Genomic DNA, 21,491 nt, shown 5'->3' with positions numbered 1-21,491 from the left:
TCCGCCCTTGCCCTGATGACAACTTTGCAAAGAGGTATCTCCCAGGGAAAGAGAACCATCTCGCTAGCGCCACCTTTTGGAAGTGGCTCCCTACAAGTCAAGTCTGACTTTTTAACAAGCCTTGGGACATGACAAGGGTCTACTTGCCAACAGTTTAGTTCGTACAATCAAGGCATCTAAGCCCTGCCGCTGGGAACGCCCTGTCCTGAAATGCCCACTTATGGGTGGGATTTATGTTTACCCTGCCCATTTTCAGCCGGGACAGCCTGAATTTGCCGGAACTGTCTCTGAAAATCAGGAACAAGGAAAAAGATGGCGCTAGTGAGAGGGGTCTCCATACACAGCCGAAATATTAGCATTAGTGTTGAGCGAACTTGTGTTTTAAGTTCGGCTTCTAAAGTTTGGGTTATCGAAGAATCGCGTTATGGATTCCGCTACCACGGACCATCGATAACCCGAATTTTAGACGCCGAACTTAAAACACTAGTTCGCTCAACACTAATTAGCACGTATCCTATAGTTATACTAAAGTTCTAATTTTACAAGTTCAGTTTAAAAAACTTCAGAAGAGACTGATCTGGTTGTTACTTCAGGCTGTAGAACGGTTGCCACAGCAATAACGTGATACACTAAGCACTTCCTTTTGCCTCTGTCACGTGATCGCGTGTAGGCAACGCGTTCATTCCTGTTTGTCCCTCTCGGCGTTCCGTCTTTTCCTAGCAGCCAGAAGAAGAAAACGGATCAGGAAGTGGCGCTGTTCCGGCATGAACTGAGGGCACCGGGGCACGGCCAGGGAGCAGTGGCAGGTTTGACTGTCAGTTTCGCTTTCTAGTGGTAGAAGCCGTTGCTGGGGGCTGAAAAGAAGAAGCGCCGCTCTTTTCTATGAGGCTGTGCGGATAGAGGAGCCTGCGGTGATCGCCTGCTGGACCCTGGGCCCTAAAGTCCTCTGTTCGCTACAGGCAGAAGTATCTCCATAGAGTTCCTGGATAGACCCTCCATGGGCTGGAAGTGGTCATGTCAGAAGGTCCCTGCCTGTCTCCATGTGGAGGATCTAGCCTGAGCTGCTCATCATCTCCATTGGGGATCGTTCTTCCTGTAGCATGTGGCGTGGCCGAGGATGTGAATGTGGCAGTGTGTCCTGCAGCTGATGCCCCTTTGAAACCTCCACAACTTGTTGCTTCTGCTCCCTGGTGGTAGAGTATTGTATCCTCCGCAGAAGATAGATTTCCAAAATGGGCGAAAACAGCCCAGAACTGGCCCTTATGTCTATGGAGGAGGATGACATCTGCCCAGATGACAAGATGAGGAAGTGGTTCCTGGATAAAGGAGGGCGAGAAGGGACCCCGGTGTACGATACCACCACTGTCCTCATAGAGCAGGACCGGCACCCCACAGATGAGGACGATGAAGAAGAGGAGGACGACGACGATAGTAACGTTGGCACTAACTTACCATTCCTTGATGCTGCTAATGAGGAAGGATTATTACTTATGTCTGACCAGGACGCCATGACACAAGGCTATGTTCAGCACATCATTTCTCCAGATCAGATTCACTTTACTATTAACCCTGGTTCTACCCCTATGCCTAGGAATATTGAGGGGGCCACGCTGACTATACACTCCGAGTGCCCAGAAACCAAGCAAAAGGAGGTAAGCTGCTGCATCCATAACAGTAACTATGTGAATCACTCCCTTTAAATGCACCTTTAAGGCTCTTTTCCGATCTTTGCAGATTCTGTCAAGGATGGTAAAAAAAAAAAAAAAAAAAAAAAATAGCACATCTTGCCGGTAAAACTACAGGAACATTATGGCTCCTTTTATAGTCAGTAGGTTCATCAGGGCTGGAGCTGCTACTGCTGTTATTTCCATTGGGCAGCTATAATTGATAGACTGTGGAACACTGGGTATCATTTTGGCAGCAGTACCCACAGTAGGAGTATGTATGGCTTGGCCGATTAGGGATGGGATTGCTGTTGTGCAGGACTGTGGCAGTCTGCTACCTCCCTGTGGTAGGACTTCAGCGTCTCTATATCCACGGTCCCTGTGGTAGTATCCGCGATAGTGATATTCGGACCCTAACTCGCCAGACCTCCAGAGCTACAGTCCGACTGTGGGATCTGACTCTGGCTAAACGCTATCTCCAATGCTCACGTTGATCTCGCTGCTCATTAGGATTAACCCCTATGCTCTACGCGTTTCACCGCATCTAGGCTCATCAGAGCCGTATCTTTTGAGTGGAAGAGACACACAAACATAAACCGCCGTCCAGCTGTGGCAGAGTCCCTGGCGCTCACGTGGGCATAAAGCAGCCCCTGGATTCACATGTATATAAAGGGGTAGCTCATCCCCTTTTCCGGATCAATCCTGAAAATTGCACACAGTGTATCTGACAGTGGACATTGTTCGACAGTGTATCAGTTACTTGATACCAGTGTTGTCGGGAACGGATATACTGTGTCTTAAGGGTAGCTACTTAGCGTCACCTGTGATGCTAGGGAGGCTCGTTCCTGTCGCGGCCTGCTATTGGCTGCCCCCCGACGCCGGATGTTTTCATCTGCACAACGGGGAGAAGAAGCGGTGCCCGTACCGGCATAGGAAGCGACACCGAGGTAAGTACATTCTGTATGAGGGGCCCAGGCATTTGAGGGGGCATTATAGGTCTTGGATAACCCCTTTACATTTCACCCATAGAATGATCTTTGTGGTTCGATCTACTGGGGAGTAATGTATATGGCGTTTTATGGCCTTCATTTATAGAGCGCTGACTCTTCTGAAGTGATGAATGTCGGTATAACCTGTTTAACCAGCCGCAAAGCAGCCATTTCACTCCAATTCTGGGGAGCCTTTAAACACCCCTTTAACCCTTTATGGTTGCCAAGCTGTCAATGGTGATGTACCATTCACTAAGCAAGTATTCCTTTAATTGCTGGGGTACTAATAGATCCAGGTCCTTTCCAGAGTGTGAGGCCGCGGTAGTATGGATCCCTAATACTTCAGGACAGATATCCTAATCCTATAGATGGCATAAGGTTACGGTCACATCCCCATATGTCCGCATCCCGCAGGCTATTCTGGCCGAGAACAGCCGAAGTTCACCTGATCCAGCAGTGGCGAATACTACTGTTCACTGCCGGACCCCATATACTATAATGCGGTCCGGCGGTGATCCGACTGTTTTCCAGCATCAGTACCGGGTTTCGCCAGACAAAAAATGCATGCAGCTGTTTTTTGTCCTGATGAAAGCTGGCATTTCACTGGAAAGCGGCCAGATCCCATTATAGCCTGTGGTCCGGCGGTGAAAGGTAGTATCCTGCACTGCTGGATCAGGTGAACTCCGGCACTAGTAACGGTAGTATCCGGCTGAATGTAGCCTCGCCTTCCCTGCATGCACACATGCTTGGCTGTTCCTGTAACTCCCATAAAAGTGAAAGGAGGATTCTGGGAGTTGTAGTTTCAGAACTGCTGGAGTGCCGGAGGTGGCTGATCCCCCAGCTACTGGCTGGCTCAGGTTGTAAGAATTGCGTCGCAGAATGTTGCATGTTAGGCCCATCCCTTTGTGCTTGGGATCATTTTTTCTGTCTTATCCATCCAGATTACATCTGTTTGTCTTCCGCTTTTTCACCTGTATGAATTTAATTTTTGGGAAAAATGACAGACAGCATCTCCTTGCAATCGTCATTTGAAAAGATGGACTACACAGGGAGGCCTTTTGTGTACCAATGATAACTACATCTCATTTAGCAAAAAAGCCCCACAAAAACAAGCCAACATATGGCAAGTCGCAGATAAGGCTACTTTCACACTAGCGTTCGATCGGATCCGTTCTAAGTGTGAAAATAGCCTCGGACGGATCCGTCCAGACTTTCAATGTAAAGTCAATGGGGGACGGATCCGCCTGAAGATTGAGCCATATTGTGGCATCTTCAAACGGATCCGTCCCCATTGACTTACATTGTAAGTCTGGACGGATCCGCGCGGCCAGGCGGACACCCGAACGCTGCAAGCAGCGTTCAGCTGTCCACCTGTCCGTGCGGAGGCGAGCGGAGCGGAGGCTGAACGCCGCCAGACTGATGCAGTCTGAGCGGATCCGCTCCATTCAGACTGCATCAAGGCTGGACGGAGGCGTTCGGGTCCGCTCCATTCAGACTGCATCAGGGCTGGACGGAGGCGTTCGGGTCCACTCGTGAGCCCCTTCAAACGGAGCTCACGAGCGGACCAGCGAACGCTAGTGTGAAAGGAGCCTAAGTTATGGCTCTCGGAACGTTTTCATTTGTGAAGTAAATACTAATATTATGCAAAAGTTGCAAAAGACAAACAAAGATAAACCTATAGATATTTGGTATCGCTCCAATCATAATTGCCCATAAAAGATATTTGGTAATCGTACTGACCCATAAAAGAGAAGATTCGTGCTAGTTATGTCACCCAGTGAACATCGTAAATTTAAAGTGCGAAGGACAGAATTGCATTTAGTAAATGTTAACAAACCAGGCCCTCATACGGCTGTGTCAATGGAAAATAATGTAATGGCTAGGGGGTAAGTAACTAATTGGAGAGGTCTGACCCTTGGCACGAGAATGGGGTCCCTGTTCCCCCGACAGGTTGAACGGGGGGCGCTCCATTCATTGCCCAGGCCAATTTCACAGACAAGATTCCATCCAGAGCACATCTCTGCAGTGGTGGGTCTCAGCATAGTGAAGGGGCTTGTCTGACCGTGTTGGGCTATTGGTGTCCTGTATCCTTAGGTGATGGTTCGGTCACTCCAACACAGTACTATGGGCCCAATTTATCCCCTAACCAATTAAAAATCTCAGACGAGCCCCCCCAATAGCCTGAAATTAAAAATGATCTTATTCTCGGCTAAAAAAGCGTTGGTCTGCACCTCCTGCACTGCTTCGGCCGTGGTTGTGTTCCAGTACATCACAGCTGCAGCCAATCGGCTTCCTCAGCAGTCTACCGGTGAGAACAGTGATTGGCTGCGGCAGTGACACTCCATTCACCACACGTCACTGCTGCAGCCAATCGCCGTCCTCAGTGGGAGACACTGTAAACGAGCAGAAAAGGGATAAGTATAGGATGATTTTGTATTTTAAGATATTGTCTGATATTTTCAATGACCACAGACGACCCCTTTTAAGGATCAGTGAGATCAGCAGCTGCTAAGCTCCGGTCGTACCGTGCCGGCTTTATTCAGATGGGCATATGAGGATCTGATCCCATTTTCATAAAGGCCTGTGTATTAGGGCTCATGCACGCGACCGTTGTTTTGAAGATATTAGAACAGCCCTATCCTATATAATATATTATTTTGCGGAACAGACATACGAACATGGAACGCACACGGGGTCATTTCTGTTTTTTTGCGGCCCCATTGAAGTGAGTGGTTCTGCATATGGGCCACAAAAAAAAAAAAATGGAACGGATACGAACAAAAAATCAGTTTGTGTGCATGAGCCCTTAGGGGCAGAGGTTAGACTTTTTCAGCAGGGTAAACATGCTCAGTGTGAGCTCAGTATGTACGTGTGCATACTTCATCTGCGGGGATTTTCTGGGACTTGCATATTGATGAGCTGTCCTCAGGCTAGGGATGGGTGCGGGTCTGACTCCTGGCTTCCCCTGGGGCACTGGTATTTTCATACTCATGGTTGACTCTGCTTGGCATTGCATCTGAATGGGACTAAGCTGCACATAGGCCATGTGACGTCACTGGGCCGCCTTAGTGCTGCAGCCCCTTCCAACATCTGCTTGGCTGGGGGGCTGGACCTCCACTAATCAGATATTCCTGATGTCTCCTGAGGATAGGCCATCTATATTTAACTCCTTGGAGACTCAACCCGAGGCAAATGTGCAAGATAGACCGCGACCCCTTTCATTTCAATGGCTGCCCTGCCACACGGTGATACTTGGGCACGACGCCTTATTAAAGGGAGTTTCTGATGAAGATCGCCCCGCGGACACATGTATAGGCCCTTCATTCCGTTTCCTCTGCAGACAGACCAGGCTTTCCCCGGCAGAATTGGCTGTTTGGTGGGAAGAAATATTGTTTCTGATGAGACAGCCCATTCGATAGCAGATTGGAAATATCATTTGTCTCATTTAAAAATGTTGAAGGACACGTCTTAAGTTTTTCTTACCTAACTTGGGCTACTTTCACACGAGTGTTGTTTGAATCCGTCGTTGAATTCAGTCACCGGACCTGCCCGCCGGATCCAGAAAAAACGTGTGAAAACTGATTACATTTGAATCCTGATCAGGATTTTGATCACAATGAAAAAATGCATTAGAAAAAAACGGATCCGCCATTTATGGACTTTAACTTTTTTTTTCACATTTTTCGGTTTTAACATGCAAAAGCCGGAACACTTGGCGCCGGATCCGGCGTTAATGCAAGTCAATGGGAAAAAGGCCGGATCCGGCGTTCAGTCCAAGTGTTCCGGATTTTTGGCCGGAGGTAAAAATACAAAATGCTACGATTTTCTGAAAAGCCTGATCAGTCAAAAAGACTGAACTGAAGACATCCTGATTAGTGTTGAGCGATCTTGTGTTTAAAGTTCGGCGTCTAAAGTTCGGGTTATCGAAGAATCGCGTTATGGATTCCGCTACCACGGACCATAAGTTATAACGCGATTCTTCGATGACGCCGAACTTTAAACACAAGTTCGCTCAACACTAACCCTGATGCATCCTGAACGGATTACTCTCTATTCAGAATGCATGGGAATAAAACTCAGTTCTTTTCCGGATTTGAGCCCCTAGGACGGAAAACGCTAGTGTGAAAGTAGCCTTAAATGATCTCTGAGTTTTAAAAAAACGTTTGATATGTCATAAAAGTTTTGATTGGTTGGAGTGCTGAGATCCCACCGATCCCTAAACGAGGAGAGAGAAGTGCTCACGCATTGCTCTCTCTCTGCAGGAGACGGCCTCATTGGGAGTCTATGCACCCATCTCCATTCCGTCATATGGTAGCGCTTCTAGAGATCGGTGGGATCTCAGCACTCAGAACCCCAGGATCAAAACTTCTATGACATATCAAAGTTTTTTTTGAAAACTCAGGAACCCTTTAACCCATATGGTGGTTTACACATAGTTCCCAGGGTGCTTTCCACCTCTTCTACAGAGGGGAACCTCACACCACGCATGGACTTCACCCCTATTAGCCGTGCGAATGTTCTCCTGAGAAGTCTTGATCCTTCAGCTTGTTTCCGCACCTCCAGAGTCAGGATCAGGAAAATGGTGATAGAAAATCCTGCTGGTGGGAAGACACCAGTTCCTAAGTGTAAAGGCTATTGGGTAGCCTGCGGAAGCAGTCCTTAGCCAGTGGGTTTGTGGTTGTCAGATGTATATGACTTTATTACGTAACCGGCCTGCAGCAATCTGTTATGAAAGCCTCTCCTTATGGTTTTTTTCCAGTTGTGACATTGCAGTTTTTCCAAGTGTTACACAACAGGAGGATGGCTCATTAATGATAAGCCCGGCAGCATGTCAGCTGTATAAGAGACTGACATCTGCTTTAGGCTACATGCACACGACCGTATGTGTTTTGCGGTCCGCAAAAAAAAACGGATGTCCAATCAGTTTTTTTTTTTTTTTTTTTTTTTGCGGATCCATTGTAACAATGCCTAAAACGGACAAGAATAGGACATATGGGGCTACGGAATGGACAAACGGTGTGCTGTCCGCATTTTTTGCGGACCCGTTGAAATGAATGGGTCTGCATCCTATCCGCCCCCCAAAAAATGAAACGGAAACAAAATACGTTCGTGTGCATGAGGCCTTATCTCTAACTTTTTCTCTAACTTTACATGTTTTTTTTTTTTTAGTTTGTTTTTAAAAGAGGAAATTTAGGGTGCGTTCACATCACCGTTTTGTTTGATCTGTCAAAAGAACAGAATAAAAAAAACCGGATCCATTATTTTGAGCTCATTTATGCCCAGTTACCATCAGTTTGCACTAAGGCTACTTTTACACTAGCGGCAGGACGGATCTGACAGGCTGTTTACCCTGTCGGATCCGTCCTGCCGCTATTTCACCGTGCCGCCGGACCGCCGCTCCGTCCCCATTGACTTTGTGTCCCATGTCAAATAACGGAACTCTAACAGAACTGACAAAAATCGATGCAAACTGATCACAACTGATGCTCAAAAAATGCATCAATCAGTTTTAGTGCAAATTGAATCCAATAGCACCTGCTGAAAGAGGCCACCGAATATTGTTACAATGAAGGGGTGTACTGTCCCTTTAACAATGTCTGGCAGGGGGTACTTGTTCAAGTAAGGCTACTTTCACACTTGCGGCAGAGTGATCAGGCAGGCAGTTCCGTTGCTGGAGTGATCTGGCAATCTGCATGCAAACGGACAGCATTTGTAGACTGATCCGGATGCGGATCCGTCTTATAAATGCATTGCAAGAACATCCGTCTCTCCGGATGTCATCCGGAGAAATGGATCCGTTATATATTTTTTTCACATTTTTACTGGTCTGCGCAGACTGGAAGGACAGATCCGGCATTGCGGTATTTTTAATGTAAATTAATGCCGGATCCAGCATTCCGGCAACTGATACGGAATTTGGGGTGGAGATAATACCGTAGCATGCTGCCATTTTATCTTTTGCCTGATCAGTCAAAAAGACTGAACTGAAGACATCCTGATGCATCCTGAACGGATTGCTCTCCATTCAGAATGCATGGGGATATGCCTGATCAGTTCTTTTCCGGTATTGAGCCCCTAGGACGGAACTCTATGCCGGAAAAGAAAAACAGTGCAAAAGTACCCTAAGAACCACGTAACTGTCAGGACCGGTGGTTTCCCAGTGGTGGAATAGTGCCCGGAGCGTCACACTGCCTCCACCGACACACACCCAGCCAACCACCTTTTCTCCATGGTCTCGATTTCATGCTCATATGGCCATTGGTGGTGATGGAAAAGGATCAGCATGGGCGCTCTGACCGGTCTGTGAGAATGCGGCAAGCTACAGCGCACTGCGTGTGACGCCTCTCTCCTAGCCAGCAGTTACATAGCTCCTTGGGGGATTGGACCAGACGGCTGTCCTTCACTCCCCACACACAGCCCCTTTACCAGTTGGTCGGTGGTCTTTCCTTAGACCACTTTTAGTGGGTACTAACCACTACATTCCAGAGACCCCCTACAAGGCTCTCACCCAGTGACTTAGCCATCACCATTTGTTCCTCACATCCTTACGCCTGCCCATCTTCAAGAACTGACTGCTCACTTGCTGCTATATACATCCCACTAGGGCTGAAACCATTACTCAAATTAACTCTACACAGAAAAATCCTTGTTGAAAAATTGTTTGCATCAATGATTCGTTTGTGCCATGTGACCACAGAGTGAAGAGCTTGCTATTACACCCGCTCCGTGGTCACCCGCCTGCCCGCACATCGCTGCGGAGGTACACACATCGTCAGGCCGCGGTGCATGTAAGCGCACACTATGAGCTGATGCTGTGTGATGACTGGTGGCACTGCTGGAGGAGCTAATTGCATTGGAGGGGGAACTGGGGGGGGGGGGCAGCTGATGGCACTGGGAGAAACTAATGGCACTGGAGGGGGAACTGATGGCACAAGGGATGGATAGACTGGTGGCAGGGGGCTGATTAGTTTTTATAGAAAACATTCTTTTAATTAGTTTCTTTCTTATTAGAGTACTCAATTAATCGTTAAATTAAGGGTCCATTCACACGTCCGCAATTCTGTTCCGCATTTTCTATGTGCTGCCCAGATCCGGAAATGCGGACCCGCACTTCCGGGTCCGCAATTCCAATTCCGAAAAAATGGAACGCACATTGCCGGTGTCCGTGTTTTATGGATGTGTGAGTGGGCCCTTATCGGTAGAATACTTGATTACTAAAATAACTGCTAGCTGCAGCCCTGCATCCCACCCCTTGACAGCGTACCACTATCACGAGATAATCCGTCTGATTTACTTCACCTGTCAGTGTTCTTTTCATTTCTGACCTGTCTGATACAATGACAGTTGTTGTGCCTGTTTTTAAGGAAACGAGAACAGGAAGTGATCTTGCGTAGTACGCAAAAAATTGCCATTAAGGAAGTGTGTTTTTGCTGAGGCATCTTGTAATTTTCCATCTCCAAGGAGAATTATGGAATGTTACATGGCATATGACTAATTAAAGCTTTTCAAGAACCAAGATACCCTAGACTACCTCGTGCCCGTCATATCATTCTATTATGCCTACAAGGCCAGTAAAGCTGGTGAATCCTACCGAAATTTGAACTCTTTATCTGATGTGTACAGCTGCTTCAGGGCTCATGCACACGACTGTATGTATTTTGCAGTCCAAAAAAAAATACGGATGGCATCCGTAAGCATTCCGTATTTTGCGGAACAGAGCAGCTGGCCCCTAATAGAACAGTACTATCCTTGTCCGTAATGCAGACAAGAATAGGACATGTTCTATTTTTTTTTTTTTTTTTGCAGAACAGAAACACGGACATACGGAAACGGAATGCACACGGAATAACAGTTTTTTTTTTGCGGAACCAATTAAATTAATGGTTCCGCTTACGGTACGGAACGGACACAGAAAGTAAATAAATTTGTGTGCATGAGCCCTCAGTTAATCCGTGAATGTGTCCGCACCCGTTCTGCAATTCTGCGGAATGGGTGCGGACCCATTCATTCTCTATGGGGCAGCAATGGATGCGGACAGCACACAGTCTGCTATCCGCATTTCCAGAGCGCGGCCCCGATCTCCCAGTCCGGGACTCCGGAAAAAAATAGAACATTGTGGACAAGAATAGGCAGTTCTGTGGGGGTGTCGGCTGGTCCGCAATATATTACGGACGTGTGAATGGACCCTTAGCCTGTTGATGCTGCCATGGCAACTCCAGAGCACGCGCAACATTTACACTGAGTGACTGGGAAATAAGTCCATTATAATTATAACGTCCATAGTTATAGTTTGGAGAAGAGAAACACTTGTCCATCAATACTAAACTCGGACATGTGAAAAATACCCAGAAAGCAACCTAAAAATGTCTTTTGTTGTAAATAGTGATTATTATGTGGGTACATACGTTAAAATAAGCTGTGTGATTGGTGTAATGACTGGAACTGAAAAGTATGGCCATTTTAAAGTGGTTTTCTGGGAGAAGAATATTGGTATCCTCAGGATAGGTCATCAATATCTGATCAGTGGAGGTCCGACACCTGGCACCCCTGCCGCTTAGGGGCTGCGGTGCTCTGGTGAGTTCTGCCACGCCATCACAGTATAGCAGGCACAGTGCCATGCATTGTTAGTGGCTGAACTTGGTATTGCAGACAAGGCCTAGTCAGTTGAACGGGACCAAGATGCACCTAGGCCATGCGACCAATGGGCCTAGGAAGAGGCTGATTGGTACAGGGACGAATTCCAGAACTCCACCGATCAGATATTGCTGACCTATCCTGAGGATACGTCATTGTTATCAAACCCCCGGAAAACTTCAGACATGAAGAATGGAGGTCATTGCTGCACATGGAGGCGATCTGTCATTTTAGGAGAGACTTCTTTCCTCCCTCTATGGGACAAACCCCCAACACATGTATCCAAAACCTTACCTGTGAACCTCCTTAGCAGACACCCTTCTTAAATAGTCACATGTGTCATGATCTTGTATTGCAGGTGAAGCGCTATCAGTGTACATTTGAAGGCTGCCTTCGTACGTACAGCACACCCGGCAATCTGCGCACCCACCAGAAAACCCATCGAGGGGAATACACTTTTGTATGCAACCAGGAGGGCTGTGGGAAGGCATTTCTTACCTCGTACAGCCTCAAGATCCACGTTCGTGTACACACTAAAGAGAAGCCTTTTGAATGTGATGTACAAGGCTGTGAAAAGGCTTTTAATACCCTCTACAGGTGAGAATCTCGTGAGGGACCCGGCGAAGTTTCTTTAAACGGAAAGGATGATTCTTTGAAGAAGTCTTGTATCTTAAAACTGGTCTTCAAGGGGTTTTCCAAGCTTTTTTTTTTTTGTTGCTAAGGCTACTTTCACACTCTCATTTTGTATCTGCACAGACGGATCCGCACAAATAATGCAAACGCTTGTATCCATTAATAACGGATTTGTTTGCATTATTTTTTTTTTTTTAAAAGGATCCGTCTTCACTTACATTGAAAGTCAATGGGGGACAGATCAGTTTTTAATTGCACCATATTGTGTCAGTGAAAAACGGATCCGTCCCCATTGACTTACATTGTAAGTAGACGGATCCATTTGCCACCACATCGTCAGACGGTCACGAAAACGATGCAAGCTGCGTTTTAGTGACAGTCTAAAAAACACAACGGAGACCAAACGCAGCCAAGTTGATGCATTCTGAACAGATCCTTATCCATTCAGAATGCATTGTGGCTGAACTGATTCGTTTTTGGACGCTTGTGAGAGCCCTGAACCGTATCTCGCAAGCGGACCCAGAAACGCCAGTGTGAAAGTAGCCTAAACTGTAGGTGGTTTTTAATAGAGCGGGTACCTACCATGTATGCGTGATCAGCCCCTGAGCCCTCTCCATACCTTCTCTAGTGACCAATGATGTACATGTACCTCATTGGTCGATAAGGGTTAAATTCATTATTCTCAGCGCACATAGAACAAACAAAGTTGAGATCTGCCCTCACATATACTGTGTGTGTGTGTGTGTGTCTGTGGGGGGGGCACAGGACTTTTGATAGATTTGGCGCATCTTCTGGTTGCCCATGAACCAGAAACTGTAATCTAGCTTTATAGCTGGCAGACATTTCATTTATAGTTTACCATAAACGATTGTATATCTGTCAGACCGCAGGAAGCCACGCCCTGTCTACTTTTCATTTTGAAACTTGGTACTAATTAGACAAAATAGAAAATGATTTCAGAAATATAGCGTGCGCTAGGGGTGGGCGATATAGACGATATGCGATATAAACTATATAAATCTGGCCAACGATAGAGATTTCGTTTATATCGCCATATCGCAGTAGAACATGGCATGCGCCGCTCTCGGCACTCACCATGTTCTGAGCCAGCACAGTGGAGAAGGAGAGAGAGGGACTGTGGCCACTGCGCCACCAATGAGAACAGAGAGGAGGAGGGGTTAATTGCGGCGGATCACGGCGCGCAGTAATAGAGGCCAGGTATGGGATATCGCCAGCATATGCAGGTAGCTAAGTTTGTATTCGGGCATATTAACTATATTCATTGGTGGCGCAGTGGCCACAGCCCCTCCCTTCTACTCCCCCTCTTCAAAGTATTACATTAATTGCGGGCCCCCTCCTTCTACACGATTAAATCATTGGTGGCAGTGGCCCCAGGGTGGTAGCTTCTGATCGGAGCCCCAGCAGTGTAATCGCGGGGCTACGATCGGTTACCATGGCAGCCAGGACGCTACTGAAGCCCTGGCTGCCATAGTCAACTCCCTGCTGCTGTGTGTACTATGCACAGAGCAGCAGGGAGAGTGTGAAGTCCTATTCACCCTAATAGAGCTCTATTAGGGTGAGTAGGACAAGGGTTCTAGCCCCTTAGGAGGCTAATAGTTATTAAATAAAAAGTTTAAACCCCACGAAATATAGAATATATTGCGATATATATCGCACATGCTTAAAATTATATCGCCATATCGCCCACCCCTAGCATGCGCCATAATTTGCAACTTCTTTTGTGGCATTAAAGCATTGATAACTCGGACCCTTTGTTTGCCTGCTGTTTATTTCCTAATTTTAGATCCCTGTGATATTAAATTACAGCCGCGTGGTTAAGGTAATGGATGTGTAGAAGAACAGCGAGACAAACTCATTGCCCTTTTCATCTCAGGTTAAAGGATGTAGTCACCTGGTGGACAATAGGTCCTGAAGCCTCCTGTTCCTCCTTGCCCACAGATTTTTGTCTCTTCTAGTCTCCCTGATCTAGATTAAAGGCTGTTCTCGGCCTCCTTTAACCATTTTTTGCTGCCTGGGTTTATGGACATATTGCCCATCTTCTACCCTTCTCAAGTCGTCACCTTCTACCCACCTCCTGAAAATTAAAGTTCACAATGTGCAGAGTTCATGGATGCCACCTATGTCTTTTGTCTACATCCACAAGTCTTCAAAAAGTCATCAGAACTATAGAAATAAAAAACCTGGTTTTAAGTCGGCTCGGGCAAGATTCATGGCTCTAAAGCAAGCCCAACCAAAAATGTCCTCCTAAATGTTTCTTTTCTTTTGGTCTGCTCATTGTACTCCAGAGCAACTCTTTCTTCTGTTACTCGGGGCAGAACGTTGTAGCTTTTCTGGAGGCCATGGTCCATGACAGCCCACATGTGCAAGCAGTGCAAGTTCTTCTTCTTAAGGGGAATCTGACAGCTTCAAAACGCCCCTCCCCAAACTAGAGTAATCAGTGTATAGTGTAAGTGATGCCGATCCAGTTATGTAATTTTTATCTTCATACTCATTTGCCGATGCAGCACTCCTACAAACCAGCTGTAAACTGCATTGAGAGGACTCCAGAGCTCACACTTATAAGGGATAGGACCTAAGGAGGAGTCCCCTCAATGCATGTAACTGCTGGGTTGTAGGAGCGTAGCGTCAGAATGCAAGTTAGTATGAAGATAAAAAATACACCCCTTACACTACACACTGCTTACTCTAGTTTGGGGGGTACTTTGGAGCTGACAATTAAAGGGAATCTGTCTCCATTTTTCTTTCTTGCCCTATGTGCAGAATAAACTAGTGACCAATCCCCTAGCAAAATGCCAGGCCACTTTCTTTAACTGACCTAGCCGTTGTGCTGTATATGTCGTCCCTTTTATTTATTCGTCGGGGAGGATGGTTGGAGACACGAAGGGCTAAGGAGTTCCCTCCCATTCGTGTCCCATTGGCTGCGCGTCTTCCTGCTTCCCCGGGGGGGGGGCGTGTCTTAACTCCCTTTATATGCCGGCGGTTTGCACGGCCGCCACAGTGCCGGTTTACGCCGTCGCACACCACCAGAGTGGCAGCGTTTGTTATTGTCTCCACTACAAGCTTTTGTATCTTGCTTAATGAATTGCTCCTGATGAGTCTGCTGTGATGAAACGCGTCGAGCCCTAGACGTTGCATGTGGGAGCGATAGTTAGTGGTGGGTAGGAGGTTAGGGGTTCTGAGAGGCTTCTTTTGAGCTGGTGACGAATCCTAATCACCAATTCATTATAAAGATGCACAAAAGGTCAGATCTTGCCAGCTGGTAAAATTCCAGTATATGTGGTGCCCTGACCACTTGGTCTCTCAGACTCATGTATTTAATTATATGCATATCTCCTACCTGGTTCCTTTTATTCGACTTGGTTAGACACTAAAAATCCAGTCGAGGTATCCGGCAGTATTGTCCCGTTTTAGACGAATACCAATAAAATATATTAGTTTTAGCGCCTCTAATTGTCCGTGATAGTAGTTATAGTTGAGACGTTTACCATTATAAATGAGCAGTGAATGTTCTGTGTATGAAGATGTTCCATACACAGTGCTTGCTGCTGAATCCTCATGAGGTCCTGGCCCCTGATTGCGATAGGAAAAATATGTAAATTAAAAATTAAAAACTGGGTGAAAATTGCTAGAATAATCTGTTATATAACCATTTCCTTTCCGTAGGTTAAGAGCACATAAAAGACTCCACACAGGAGAAACTTTCAATTGTGTGACAGAAGGCTGCAGCAAGTATTTCACTACCCACAGCGACTTACGGAAGCACATTCGCACGCACACGAGGGAGAAACCATTCCGGTATGATTATGTCCATTCACATTCTTCTTAACATTATGATGCTAGCTTCAGCTGGATAACATCTCCTAAATATTCTTATTCCCACCACAAGTACAGAAATGTTAAGGGGGCTATCGCACATAGCGACCACTGTACGGCAGACTACTAGTGAAAGAAGTGCTAACTTCCTGCTGTTTGTTAATGGCCACTCAGTTTTCGGCAAGCCATGTGATCAGGATATTGACGACGTATCCTCAGGATAGGTCATGAATATTAGATCAGTAGAGTTCTGAATCTTGAAGGGGTTTGAGCACTACATCCTTTTTCAATGGGTAAGCTTGTAGACGTGGTGCGGTGTAGCTACAATTGCTCGTCCCGTTCAAGTGCATGGGCCGCACAGTAAAGCTAGACTGTGTGCAGATGAGAAGAGCGTGGTGATTCTCACCGATCTGATATTGGTGACCTATCCTGACACTGTACAACCCCTGTAACAATAGGAATCTGTGTGGGCTTGTGGCTGTATCGCAGCTGCCGCTCAATGGGCCGGGCTCTACATGTGACAGTCCTCAGCCACCGTCTGACCACATGTGAACGTGGAGTACTGTTGAGAGAAGTGAAAACTCCTTGCTCTTTGCTAATAGCGCGCAGTTTGCCCAATGCTTACCTATATGTACCTCAAAATGGTACCTATAGAAATCCAACAAATCCATATTGATAACGAAATAACTTTAGCTCTGAACTCGAAGGTGAAAAAAATCTGTGTTCCTAATGGCCCAAAATGACTTGGGGGGCTAAAACGATGTAAATTTTCCTTTCATCTGCAGAAGTCAAGGTAATTAATGTTTTCTTCTCTTTCCATGTCTAAAGCTAAATTTGAGATTCTCTTAGGCTACTTTCACACTAGCGTTGTTTTAATCCGGCGTTCAATTCCGACACTGGAACTGCCCGCCGGATCCGGAAAAACGTGTGAAAACGGATTACATTTGAATCCTGATCAGGCTTTCGATCACAATGGAAAAATGCATTGGAAAAAACGGATCCGCCATTTATGGACTTTAACTTTTTTTTCACATTTTTCGGGTTTAACATGCAAAAGCCGGATCCGTTTTGACTGAACACACGGGGCCGGATCCGGCGTTAATGCAAGTCAATGGGAAAAAAGCCTGATCAGGCGTTCAGTCAAAGTGTTCAGGCTTTTTGGCCGGAGGTAAAAATACTGCATGCTACGTTTTTCTGAAAAGCCTGATCAGTCAAAAAGACTGAACAGAAGACATCCTGATGCATCCTGAAGGACTGACTCTCCATTCAGAATGCATTAGGATAAAACTGATCAGTTCTTTTCCGGATTTGAGCCCCTAGGACGGAACTCAGCGCCGGAAAAGAAAAACGCTAGTGTGAAAGTACCCTAAGTTTCCTGTTACTGAAGTGCAGTGGTACTGCCTCAGACAGTGTGAGTTACAGGTCACCTATATCCCTGAAAGACTGCCAGACTCGGAGTGTGAATGGAGAAAACATTGGATGTAGATTTAAATTGACAAAATTGGTACAGATGTTGTTTCTAGGAAGACTTTCTTACTTTGTTTCGGTGAATTCATGTCTGTTTTAAAACTTTTAATTTTGTCTTATCTAATGATGCAGATGTGACCATGATGGATGTGGCAAAGCATTTGCAGCCAGCCACCACCTAAAAACGCATGCCAGGAAGCATATGGGTGAGTGGTACTTTCTGTGCCAACGTGTGTACAAAGATTATCGAGGCTTCTCCGATTAAGATGATCGTTTCTTCTCCGTTTCCAGGAGAAAAACCATTTGTTTGCACCAGTGATGGATGCGAGAAAACCTTCAGCACACAGTTCAGCTTGAAAAGTCACATAAAAGATCACGATCTTACTGGTGTGGATGATCAGTTTGCCAGCAATGCAGAGGTACGAAATGAAACTATATTCACCCCTTCTAGGTTTGTGTATATCAAATTGATGAGCTAACTACAAAAAATTTGACTATTACAACAGGTTAGTGTTGCCCCCTCCCCCAAGTTAGGCAGATATAAGTATCTGACATGGCTTAAAATTATATCGCAATATAGATTTTAGGCCATATTGCCCACCCCTAGATGGCCTATTCCCAGGGTAGGCCATTAGTATTAAAATCCTGAACATCCCCTTTAAAGGGATTGTCTCACTTCAGCAAATGGCATTTATCAGGGGTTATGGTCACTGCTGCAGCACAAATGCGAGGGGGCCGAGACAGATGCTTCTGTGCATTCATGCCTATGTGCGCTCCTACAGAGAGGCTGGTGCTACTTACTATAATGTTCTGGATTGCAGGGTGGTCGTAACCCCTGTATACAAGCAGTGTATAATGTGATAGAAAAATGAATCAAGCCAGCAAAGGAAGCAATATGGGTAATAACAATACATTAGTAAGTGTCTTGTATTAACTTTGTCTTCATGATAATAACATTTACGGAAGTGAGAAAGACATGTCAAATCTGGTCAGCCCTCTGCTCTTATGTATTTAAAAAAAAATATGAAAATGACTGAAGGAGCCCAGTACCACCCCTTCCAGCTTCTGACTAGGAACCATGGTCTTACATTTTACACATTAGTAGTCATTTTGTCACCAAAATTATCGTATAACATATTGATACAAAGCTTTGTTCCACAGTTTTAGGGCTATTATGTTTATGGGTTATGCAAAAAAAAAATGCAAACTTAGGGATCAAACATGACCAGACCATAAGCAGTAATATTGCTCAAACTCATCAATTTTTTTATTCCTTTATGCAGGACACAAACCATTGGCTCTGCCTCAGTGATTTGAGTACTTTATCCACTGATTCAGAACTGCGGGAAAATGCAGATGGAGTAAGTAATTTAGCTAAGTAAGAATAATTATAGGGACACCACTTCCATTAGAAAGGGGTATTTTTTAACTCCATATTAGTAGAAAACTTTTTTTTACTATCTTTGGCTGTTTTTCATTTTGACAGTACTATACCATTGAAAATTAAATGCACTGTCCTTCCTTGGCAGTCAACACAAATGATAAGACCTCATGTATAGATAGATAATCCATATTTAGTTTACTGGTACTGTGAGGGAAGATGTTATGTCAGGGTAATCCTCGTGATAATAGTAGGTGTAGAATCTTTAGTTAGCTTTTTCCAGAGGGCACAAAAACTGCCAATGAATCTCATAAGCGGATCATCCAGCCTCTGACCCCAACAGAGGACACATAGCTCCTCTGGCTCTTTGTTGTAGAGATTGGTGAGGGTCACAGTGTGTGGACCCCCAGCTAACATCCGAGATAATCCCTTTAATAAATTGTAGCAATGTTTTGTCTTCCTAGGTTCTTACTGGCTTTCGAGTTTTTATCATACATGTGCATGCAGGTAGAAAGCAGCATACAGTTCATTGATTCTGAGTGTGTGTGTGTGTGTGTGTGTGTATATATATATATATATATATATATAGTTTTCCCCTCAGATATGAAAGGATCCTTGCCAGAAAGAAGGCAATGCTTGGAGAGGGAAGGGGGAGTATCCTGTAAGTTTTATAACATTGTTCTTTTCCGGTTTAGACTGCTGGACAAGCCCTGGGTTCATTATTATCACCAAACCTATTTCAGTCCATGTTTCAGAGTCCGGAGAACACAGAAGACAACGAGTACACACATCACACAGGTATAAAGAAATGTTACATATACTTTGTATTTACTCCGGCACCTTCTTTGGAATCTCTGGTCTATATGTATTCTAGGTCATTAAACAGGTATTGGTCTGGGTCTAGCTGAGACCTACACCTATCTGGGAATGGACCATGTTAGTTCTGACTGCTGCCAAGAGCAGGATGGTCATGAATTGTCACCCTCCTTACAAGTGAATGGGAGTTAATGTCTCTTCTCACTGTTACTGAGATGAGTAATGGCGAATCCCGGCCGGAACACAGCAGAATACTCTGGTTCTCGCTGTTTCAGTAGCTCCCATTGCTGTGCAAGAGAGCTATGGAAACGGCGTAGCACAGAAAGCTATGCAAATTCCCTAACTAAGAAACTGAACATGTAGAGCTGCTATTCACTTATTGGAAAGTGACAGGCGCACATGTATAACCCAGCGTGGAAAAGACCTTAGGCCTCATGCACACTCCATACTTTTGGTTAGTCTTTTGCATCCAATTTTGAAGCCAACATAGAATTGGATGCATATGTGTTTAACCTTCACTTCTGGTGTTGGCCTAAAACACTGATGCAAGATACTGTGCATGAGGTCCTGCTAATTTTCATTTTCCTCCATGGACTGTGCCCTCTCATGGCGAGTATGTTGATTTACGGGTTTCCTTATTGCAGGGATGCTCAACCTGCGGCCCTCCAGCTGTTGCAAAACTACAACTCCCAGCAAGCTCAAACAGCCTACAGCTATCAGCCTACAGCAGGGCATTGCGGGAGTTGTAGTTTTACAACAGCTGGAGGGCCACAGGTTGAGCATGCCTACCTTATTGTATTCCTTAGAGCACGGGTGCCAGAGGCGGCACTCAGAGCCCTCTCTGTGGGCACCCATACCCTGGAAAAAGTCTGTGGTGTACCAATATACCTTAGACTTTTCCTGCCATTCATCAGCGTAGGACGCACTATGAACAGCACAGGCCGCGCACTGAATGTAGGCAGGCTGTTAAAGTACATGGAAAATATACTATATTGGTATTCAGGGTAAATTGCTGTGTTGGCACTTTGCGATAAATAAGTGAGTTTTTGGTTGCAGTTTGGGCACTGGGTCTGTAAAAGGTTCTCCATCACTGCCTTAGAGGGACACTTCACCAAGGAGTGGTTAGGGTGGTGACTCCGAGTGCCACAACTCTACTATTCCTCCTTTGCTTGTGGAGTGATCGGAGATTCCCTGCATTCCCCAGATGCTTTTCAAATCTGTTTGCCAGAGACACTAGTGAGATATTTAGTGCCATTAGGAAGCATAGGAACCTAGTACAGGGGCTGAGGGCTTCTTGCATTATACTAATGTAATGCACTGTACCTTGGGGTGGAGGTTCCTATATATGAGACCGAGGACCCTCAAGGGGCAGAGCAATAGTTTAGTAAGAAGCCTTGAGCGTAGTATAATGTAAGGCGTCCCAGCATCGCTCCCATGCAAAGCGTACATCTTCTGTACTCTAGACAGTCTGGTTGTTCTTATATAAACTTAAAGGGTTGGACCACAGCTTTTAAACCTTCTGTATAATTTCTGTACACATATATCCCCTGCCTATTTTGCCCAACCATATGAAGGGATTCTGTTAATGAGAATGACCCATTGACATTGCAGCCAATGCATTCTGTGTAAAGTTACTCCAGGGCTCCATACCCTAAAAAAGAGCCTGATGGTATACAGTCACTCAAACAGAAAAAATATATACTTGTCTACTGAATATGATGTTATACAACAGTTATGTATCTATCGGTAATTGTCTGGTTTTGACTCTCTTCGAGAGTCTTTGAATTCTTTACACTTGTTCTTGGTCCTGTATGTCTACACTGGATGATGCAACCTTGGTGACACGGAGATCTACTGCTGTAACTTTGGGTGGTTCTTGACAGCTACTTGATATCGAGTTCTGACAGGATTATGAGAGTAAATGGGGTGAAAGTTTGATATATTTGCCTCAGGTTGTCTAAAAGTCTGCTAAACCAAAAAACTTACTTTGTATTACAGCCACACCTGTAAACCCCAATTTTGTGCAAAAACCACAATTCCCAGCATTCTCTCAAGTTCTGCAGCTGTTAGGGC

At 45.5% G+C, this 21,491-nt stretch overlaps 1 protein-coding gene across 2 annotated transcripts in view; it reads left to right on the top strand.

Moving 5' to 3' along the window:
* The first annotated feature begins 728 nt into the window (after positions 1-728).
* MTF1 (metal regulatory transcription factor 1) overlaps positions 729-21,491 on the top strand; it is a 38,142-nt gene continuing 17,379 nt past the window's right edge. For both annotated transcript variants that reach the window (XM_044284817.1, XM_044284816.1), the window contains exons 1-7: positions 729-1,652; positions 11,646-11,884; positions 15,605-15,736; positions 17,354-17,427; positions 17,513-17,640; positions 18,505-18,582; positions 19,298-19,400. In XM_044284817.1, the coding sequence (XP_044140752.1) occupies positions 1,233-1,652; positions 11,646-11,884; positions 15,605-15,736; positions 17,354-17,427; positions 17,513-17,640; positions 18,505-18,582; positions 19,298-19,400 (1,174 nt within the window). In that variant the 5' untranslated portion in view covers positions 729-1,232. The remainder of the gene's footprint in view (positions 1,653-11,645; positions 11,885-15,604; positions 15,737-17,353; positions 17,428-17,512; positions 17,641-18,504; positions 18,583-19,297; positions 19,401-21,491) is intronic.

This window comes from Bufo gargarizans, chromosome 3 (genome assembly GCF_014858855.1).
Source record: "Bufo gargarizans isolate SCDJY-AF-19 chromosome 3, ASM1485885v1, whole genome shotgun sequence".
Taxonomy (NCBI): domain Eukaryota; kingdom Metazoa; phylum Chordata; class Amphibia; order Anura; family Bufonidae; genus Bufo; species Bufo gargarizans.
This window is presented reverse-complemented; position numbering and strand designations above follow the sequence as displayed.